The sequence below is a fragment of the Eulemur rufifrons genome, chromosome 7, assembly GCF_041146395.1.
Source record: "Eulemur rufifrons isolate Redbay chromosome 7, OSU_ERuf_1, whole genome shotgun sequence".
In the NCBI taxonomy this organism is placed as follows: Eukaryota; Metazoa; Chordata; class Mammalia; order Primates; family Lemuridae; genus Eulemur; species Eulemur rufifrons.
Genome location: NC_090989.1, coordinates 105,747,511 through 105,756,533, shown reverse-complemented (window position 1 = coordinate 105,756,533; position 9,023 = coordinate 105,747,511). Strand labels below are relative to the sequence as shown.

At 40.3% G+C, this 9,023-nt stretch overlaps 1 protein-coding gene across 1 annotated transcript; it reads left to right on the top strand.

Annotated features, from left to right (window-relative positions):
* The first annotated feature begins 3,517 nt into the window (after positions 1-3,517).
* On the top strand, positions 3,518-5,209 carry P2RY1 (purinergic receptor P2Y1). The gene has a single exon (XM_069473070.1). The coding sequence runs from the start codon at positions 4,088-4,090 to the stop codon at positions 5,207-5,209; it is 1,122 nt and encodes a 373-aa protein (XP_069329171.1). The 5' UTR covers positions 3,518-4,087.
* The last annotated feature ends 3,814 nt before the right edge of the window (positions 5,210-9,023 follow it).

The following is a 9,023-nucleotide window of genomic DNA, read 5'->3' as shown; positions in this document are numbered from 1 at the left end:
TTCTCCTAATTTACTGGGGGACATCAGCTGGAAATTCGTTAGACTTCTTTTTCTATTCCTTTCTCCTAGTTTCTTCTTGGGGAAGGGAAGGGTCCCCTCACTTTCCTAAGGAGCATTTCAGAAGCTATATTTAGAAGGATATCCCAAATGATCTCCTTATCTCCTAAACCAGGGTCTCATTGTCTCCTGTCCTAACGGCTATCCTGCCCATTGGCTCTCCTTTTTTTCCTTTTGCTACCAGAATTAGGTTTAGCATTCATGGTATGGTATTTATTTAGTCAACTCTCATGTTTCTTGTTCTCCACTTTAAAGTTAGAAAATTTTATGTTTTATATTTACAAAAAGCTTTTTTTTTTTTTTTCCTTTTCTGCTTGTGGCTCTTGATTAGAATTTTTTCAACGATCTTCCTAACTCAATGATTGTTGGATTTTCTGTGACTTAAAGAAAGAAAAAAAAAAAAAAAGATTTTTTTCTGAAGATGGTGATGAGAATCTTTACAAGCAAAGAAAGGCAGCCTTTATGTTTATGAGTCAAAGGTCAAACAGATCTTCTCAATAATTATCTTTCTCAGATTGCATATAAATTGTTGGCTATTTTTAAAAAGCCTATGTAGAGAAGTAGAATATCTGGGAAGCTTCTGAAATACTCTTTGACTATTAATACCTTCAAGATCTGGCTTAGAATTTTCTCTCCTGATAGGCTTCTGGGAGTAACCTTTTCTAAACTCAATCTGTACTGGCCACTAAAAGTTAATGTTCCCATCAGTGCCCTATGCTTGCTTGTTTTCTTCATAGGGTAGTGGTTAAGGGCATGGGCTTCAGAGACCTAAGTTTACATCCCACCTTCTATAATGTGACTATATGTGAGTTATTTAACCTCTCTGTACCTTAGTTTCATCACTTATAAAATGAGGATACAATTGCCAATGATCATCATAGCATATTTTTAAGGATTGAGAAAAATTATCCTTTTCAGGTGTGCACCATGCTGAATTCACAGGAAAGGCCTATTATTATTGCTATTGTTCTAAGTTATTATTATAGCTAGTGATATATGCTGTTTTCATTTCCAACTAAATTGAAAATCTCTTGAAGTCAGGTGCTCACATCATTACTCAAACACAAAACAAATTAACACAGAATTTTTAAGGCAATTCAAAGACAGAGAATATTTTTTCTATCTTTAAGGCATCTATCATAAGTATTAAAACATAAATACAGACATATTTCTGAGTCTTAGATGATATTTTATTTTTTCCTTCATTAAATCTAGTTTTATATTTTACAAATAGAAAGTTATCAACAAATTATTACTGAATACATGTAATGTATTTCCGCAGGGCAAAATTTTAATTTAAAATATAACTCATATTATAAATATGTAGTTACACATGTGAATGTAAAAGCAGTGCTTACAAAATTTACTTCATTTAACATCACTAAAAAAAAGTCTATGGTGCACTTAGGACAACTATCTCCTCCAAATTCCTAGGAAAGTGTCAGTTTCTGAAAGTACTTAATGGTATCTGGACTAAGTGTACATTTCAAAACACTCACATTATGAGTTAATGCATTTGCAACAGACTTCTGAGTGAACTTACATATGGCTTAGGTTGCAAATGAAAAATGCAAAGGAATAAGGAGTTAAGACTTACTGAGTACCCCTGGAACTCTTAATGGTTTTCTTTGCTTCCTTTTCTCTCTTTAATAGACTATCATCCCAGCTAGTACTATCCTAATCAAACACCATGAAAATGTTTTATGCTAAGGCTCAGGATTATAGAATCATATAATGTGGAAACTGGAAGGAAACAAAAAATAATCAAGTCTTTTTAAGACAGCCACCTTCATGCCCCTTACTTGAATTATTTACTCTAGTTTTATAATTTATTTTCATGCTGTTCAATTGACCACAGCTCAAAATACCAGTGTACTCAGACCATGTGCTTGGATACAGCCCTTTCTACATATGTTTCTCTAAAAAAACCATCTGGGTCTTATGGGGTATTTTCTTTTGTGGTATCACAGCCAGGAGCTTGTGGTTTTCCTCTGAGTATTTTTTAAGGGAACACTATCATTAACATTTGGGACCAGAAAGAAATCTTGATGGTATATATTTTATAGATATTTTCTTCCTGGATTTTTTTCCTCTAAAAGTCTTAATATGTCACATAAAAACATATTATTAATTAATAACTTGTCAAGAAGTGTTAGATTCCAGTCCTGTGTGGGTCCATTTAAATATGTCCCTAAGCAGCTAATAATTCATTTAGCTTCCAGTTAAACTTATTCAAATACATTCTTGGCTTAAATTTTTGACATTCAAGCGAAGAAAATTAGTTTTTCAATAAATGTACTAATTAGGGAAGTCCCCAGTTTATATTTTTAACATACTAAAAGTAGTTGTAACTAATCATTTTAACTAAAAAAAAAAAAAATAGGATTGGTAATAACCCCCCCACCCCAAACATATCTTAATCACTTTGGAGTTACATTTGTCTTTTACATCTATCAATAAATCTGTAACATTCACATTATTTCCAAAAGGATTGATTTTGAATTTTTTTTTTTTCCATTTTGGTCTCTGATCTTTAATTAAATGTACTAGACAGGACGATTTGGGGAGCCTGCTTTGCTGGGTAGGTGTTAGGTATCTATCGAGACAAATTGTGCTGATGCAACATGCAGTATCAACTAATACAAAACGCACTTGGAAATTCTCACATTGATGTTACTAGTGATATCGGTTTTTAGCATTTGGTTAATTTAATAAACAGTATTGGAATAAAAAGGAAAAAACAAAAAAGACAGATAAGAAGGGCAGGAGGAGACGACTCCACGCCCCTCTCCCCACCCTCACTCCTTTGGAGGCTCGCGCCCTCTTGGAGTAGCAGGTTCCTGCATGTGCCAGGAATCCGGTCCCAGCGAAGAGTGGCGTTCTGCAACGCCAGGGCGTTCCCAGCTGGTGACTGCTGGCTGCTTGGAGCCTGCAAACACCTGGCGTGGTTCTTGGAGGCCCTAGACTCCTGCCACCGACTGGTCGGCTCTGGGGCTGTAGGCAGAGAAGGCTCTGAGCGGTCAGAAGGGTTTCCTGTGTGTCAGCAACTTCACTTTGCCGAGATAGCTGGCGGAAGAGCGAAGGAGCGCTCGCGGGCCAATCGCTTGCCAGCAGCAACCTCTGACTGAGTGTACCCCTCACCCTCGCCGCCGACCCCGGTAGCCGCGGCCTGGCAGGGGCTGAGCGCAGCCGGTCACGGCGGAGACCTACACTCCAGAAGACGCCTCTGGTTCCCCACTGCGCCCTGGAGGGTGCGGGCTGGCTGCCGGGCGGGCTTGGCTGAGGCACGCCTCTCGCTTCCCCGCGGAGCGCGGACTCGCTCGGGTGCCCAAACTCCGCCCACCCTCGCGGGGAGCCGAGCTCTCCCGCCTGCCCCCTGCACTCAGGACCGAGCAGGGCCTCGGGAAGAGTCCCAGAGCTGAGCGGACCGCGAAGAGTACTCGATTCCGAAACGCACGGGTCTGCAGCCACGCGCCTTCTGATGGTCCCCAAACGCTGAGCGCAGGGTGGGCGCAGGAAGAGGCGAGGAGCCACGAAGCCGAACTGTTTGTTTCCAAGGTACGGAGGAGGAAGATGTCCACATGAAGTTGCTCTTTCGGGGAAGGAGGCTGGGAGCGCCTTCCCCACGCCAGAGCGCGGCGGAGCGAGTTTAGATTGACCTCGCTGCGCCTTCGGCGCGCTCTGCAGCGCGGACCCGCGGCCCTTAGGAAAAGCGCACTCGGAAAGTTATCGGTGGTGCTGCCCTGCGCTCCCTGTTGTGTAACCTCGCCGCTGCCAGCCGGTCGGGGAAGTTGCCGGCCGGCCAGCCTGCCCAGTTCGGTCGCAGCCGCAGGCGAATTTCATGGCCCGCGGCGAACGCGGGGCTGGAGCCGGCGTGGGCGAGTCCCCGCGCTCCCCCTCCCGCGGGGATCCCCCGCGCCCACTCCCTTCCGCTCGCCGGGTTTTCCGATGTTCGCTGAGCCCCTTGCCGCCGTCGCCCTCTCGCCGCAGCTTGCCCCTCGGAGCCGCCGCCTAAGTCCGGGAGGAGAGAATGACCGAGGTGCTGTGGCCGGCTGTCCCCAACGGGACGGACGCTGCCTTCTTGGTCGGCCCGGGCTCTTCCTGGGGGAACAGCACTGTCGCCTCCACTGCAGCGGTCGCTGGCTCCTTCAAATGCGCCCTGACCAAGACGGGCTTCCAGTTCTACTACCTGCCGGCTGTCTACATCTTGGTGTTTATCATCGGCTTCCTGGGCAACAGCGTGGCCATCTGGATGTTCGTCTTCCATATGAAGCCCTGGAGCGGCATCTCGGTGTACATGTTCAACTTGGCTCTGGCCGACTTCTTGTACGTGCTGACTCTGCCAGCCCTCATCTTCTACTACTTCAATAAGACGGACTGGATCTTCGGGGACGCCATGTGCAAACTGCAGAGGTTCATCTTCCATGTGAACCTCTATGGCAGCATCTTGTTCCTGACATGCATCAGTGCGCACCGGTACAGCGGTGTGGTGTACCCGCTCAAGTCCTTGGGCAGGCTCAAGAAGAAGAACGCGGTCTACATCAGCGTGCTGGTGTGGCTCATCGTGGTGGCGGCGATCTCCCCTATCCTCTTCTACTCGGGCACCGGGGTCCGGAAAAATAAAACCATCACCTGCTATGACACCACCTCAGACGAGTACCTGCGAAGCTATTTCATCTACAGCATGTGCACCACCGTGGCCATGTTCTGTGTCCCCTTGGTGCTGATTCTGGGCTGTTATGGATTAATTGTGAGAGCTTTGATTTACAAAGACCTGGACAACTCTCCTCTGAGGAGAAAATCGATTTACCTGGTTATTATTGTACTGACTGTTTTTGGTGTGTCTTACATCCCTTTCCATGTGATGAAAACGATGAACTTGAGGGCCCGGCTGGATTTTCAAACCCCAGCAATGTGTGCTTTCAATGACAGGGTTTATGCCACTTACCAGGTAACAAGAGGTCTAGCAAGTCTCAACAGTTGTGTGGACCCCATTCTCTATTTCTTGGCAGGAGATACTTTCAGAAGGAGACTCTCACGGGCGACCAGGAAAGCTTCCAGAAGAAGTGAGGCAAATTTGCAATCCAAGAGTGAAGACATGACCCTAAATATTTTATCTGAGTTCAAGCAGAATGGAGATACAAGCTTGTGAAGGCACAGGAATCCCCAGACCTCACTTTTGTAACATGGTAGGATGCTTAACAGAGCCAAGTGCTTTTTTTTCCCCTTTTAAGTTTCTAGCAAGTTTAGAGAAAATTCAAACTAAGAGAGTAGTGAGTTGGAAAAAAAAAAAAAAAATAGTAGAAATGCCCACATCCACACTTAACTTGTTGGGGTTTGCTTTCAAAGTCTCCTTTCTTTCTGACTAGAAGTATATATGATAGAACAATACTACTTAGTTAAACATTTACTTTCTCTTCTGCCTTTAAAATTTACAAGCTTTTCTGTTTAAAGGGTGTGTGCATATAAGTACTGGGGCTATTTTGATATTAGTAATTTCTCCAAGAAAACTAGCCACCTGAATTATAGTTTGTGATTTGTTTAACCTTTCTTGTTTTTAATAATCCATGGTAGGAACAAATTGAAAATCCACATTCTCAAAAATATTTAGCACAGAATAGCAAAATACTAAATTCAGTTCATTCAATATCAGATGAACAGATCTCTGAGCTGGATGTCTTTCAGTGTCTTACAACTATAGAAGACAGCTGACTGAGTTTCTTCAGCGAATTTAATAGAAAAGTGAAGTCAATGGATTTAATAGCCTGAAAAATGATTGTTTTCCGGTTATTTCTGGCAAACTACCCAGTATACATTGGTTGCTAAATGTTTGATAGTGGAAGCCTGCATATACTATCTTACTGGTAGAATGCATTCAAAATCACTAAAGTGCATGTATTTTCCTTGTAAACACCATGAACTCTCTTAGACTTCTGTGATAAAGAGCATTTATTTGCACCACTGCTGTGCAATGCCTTTAGGACTTTGTTTGTGTTCCAGGGCAAGTGCTCATTCACATCTGTAAAAACAATTTAAAAAGCACAGATAAATTAAAGACCAAAGCTTGAGTAAAGTTGAATAACTGTTAGCAAGTTGAGGGATGTTGAGCAGGAGGATGGTATTTCAGAAAAGGAGTGGTTGACAGTCATCCACAACACAGAGCCTACAAGTATATTCTCAAATGTATGTGGCAACTCGGGGTGGACAGAGACGTAATAGAATAATGACTTTAGTTTAAATTAAAATCCTGGTGGAAGAGGCTTCTGATGCTTCTTCAAAGTGTTTGTAAATATTAAAGGCAATATGAAAAGAAGTAGGCAGAATTCGTATAGGTTGCATTGATAGAATGGGAAGTTATAATCTTTGAATGAATCTTACATCATAATATTTAAAGAAAAAATATATATGGAAAGAAAAATAAGGAGAATTAAATTTAAGTACCTAAGGTACTACAACACTGAAAAGTGAGCTGTAGAAGAGAAGACTACTGATTAGAGTGTTCTTTTACATTTGTTCTGTCAGGTGTTAGTGAAAAACTTGTAAAATGCTTCAACAACTTTAACAATTTTCAACAAATATTGAATTGCTGCATTTCTAGTCCTTCAGATGGTCATATTCTATATAATGAGAAAAATGAGGTTAGGTAATGCAGTTAATAACCCCAAACAAATAAATCAAGTGTCAAAGGCTTTTTAATTTTGAAAGCGAGACCCTGTAAAGTCATCATCAGAGTGTGCAACTGATGGTGGAGTGACTTGTTTGAAAGCACTTTATAAGTAAAGCAATGTGGAGCTTTATATTAAGACAAGAAAGAACTCTAGTGCCCCTCGGAACAAAATGATAGGAAATTCAGGGCTTGATTTCAGTTCTTATAATGCCTGGGTAGATTAAAGATTTGTGAGAACTTCAGAGTTGCTTCAGTTTACCCAATCTCTAGCCACTAAGATCAATGAAGAAAAGCTGTGTTTAGCCTTCCTAAACAGTTGTTCTTTTACATGTTCAGTCTTAATGAATAAGCTTACAGAAACCAAATCAAGAATAAACCTACCATACCTCCTCATTTTGAGGAGAGGGTTAGCAAAGTTCTCATTTGGTTGTGCTCATACAATATTTTCTGTTTTAAAATACTAAAAGAGAAAATCTGAAATATGTCATTACTATATTGACCCTGTCAAACATATGTTCATTGTGGCAAGATCAATATCATTAAACTGACCAAGATGGAAATTATAGAGCCTGTACCATACTTGAACTAACAGCCTAAAGATACACATTTCTATATTTCCTCACTATTTACTTTAGTTTTCTTTCTTTTAGGTCTCAGGATGCCCAGCTTGGTTTAGGATATGTGATAAGTACATTGTTTCAGCTTCTAGAGAGCTTTCTTTGGGAGTGTGGATCCAGTGAGGAGGTGCACAGTGACTAGAAATGCCCTTTTACTACTTGGCATGTTTTTTCCAAAGTGTTTCTTCTTTAGCTTCGTACATGATGTTGTTGACATTGATGACCTGTGAATGCATGCCAAATAGTAACAAGAATGATCTCGCCAACTCCTTCCAGGCCAAAAGAAGTCTCTGGGAAGATCTATGCTAATGGTGAAAACATACAGAGGGTCAGGATAAAGCAATGATCTATTGGCTGAAAAGCTAATTCATGCCATATGATAATATAAGTATTTTAATAATAAAGGAAGAAATCTGTTGGCATTTGGATAAAAGAATAGCTAAAATTATAGAACTTATCATTTAACTTAATTGCACACTACAAACATATTTTAATGCCAAGTTCAAAGTATTGTATTGCTTACAAATTGCTATCTTTAACTCTTTAAACACCAATTTGTGTTTACATTGAAATGATAAAAAGACAAACTAAGAAGAAATATAGCATGCAAGTCAAGATTAAGTGTTAAAAACATGATGTTGCCACTCAGCCAGCTGTGGGACTCTTGACCCTTTCAAGACCACTCATCATGGATTAAAAAGGTTGGATGACATCCATTTGTTGTGGGGTACGGGGTGCGGGAAAGCATGAAAACTAGACAGCAAGGAGTGCATGAAATCTGCTACCGTCTATTCAGGACTCTTCAGTCCAATCCTTGGCTAAAAATTCCTACAAGATTCAGTAATTGTGATGTCTCAATCTACCAGACTGGACACTAAACTGTCTTTGGATACTATAGATGTCAATGCTTATTACACTTATTCCACTAGTGACAATACTTAAAGATGTGATACTAGTTAGGATCTATTGAAATGTTAACTTTGCTGGTCAAATTAAACTATCATAACTGTATTTATTGATGAAGCTCACAGTCCTTCAGTTGTACAGATTGAAAAACTTTCTTGAAAGATCCAACAAACTGATGTAAATTCTATTTATTACACTGTATAATACTAATGTGTTAAACTGGTGTATTTTACATAATATATGAATGCGTAGATAAAATGAGAGTTGTATATTATGATGGTTTTCAAATATCAGTATCTTGAAATATTTGTCTTCAAATATGTTTTGTCCAAAATATGAAAATGTTTTGTGATATGAGTGACTGGTTTTCCCTAGAAATACTTTTGCATGTTTACCTTTTTATTTTGAGTTCTTTCTATATAGACACAATTTAGTGTCAGCATATATTAATCAATAGTAAATATAAAATATCTTAGTGAGATGGGGTCTTTATTGTCTACATTTTATATATATTATAGAAAGGTTTATATTGTCTTTTCAGGAGGTTTAGAATTTTGCCCCAAATGCAAAGCTTCCCTTTTCAAATGCAAAGCCTTGTCTTAAATTCAAAGATGATCTCTGATGTTTTAGAAGTCTAGTGGGATGGGCATTATAGATACAGCATTAGATTTTGAGGAAAAAATTTTGGGATATGGGGAGAGGAAAAGGCAGCTGGTACAATCAGTTACTGCTACTCAGTTTTACTTAAATTTTTGCATTGTATTTCTTCTTAAGGT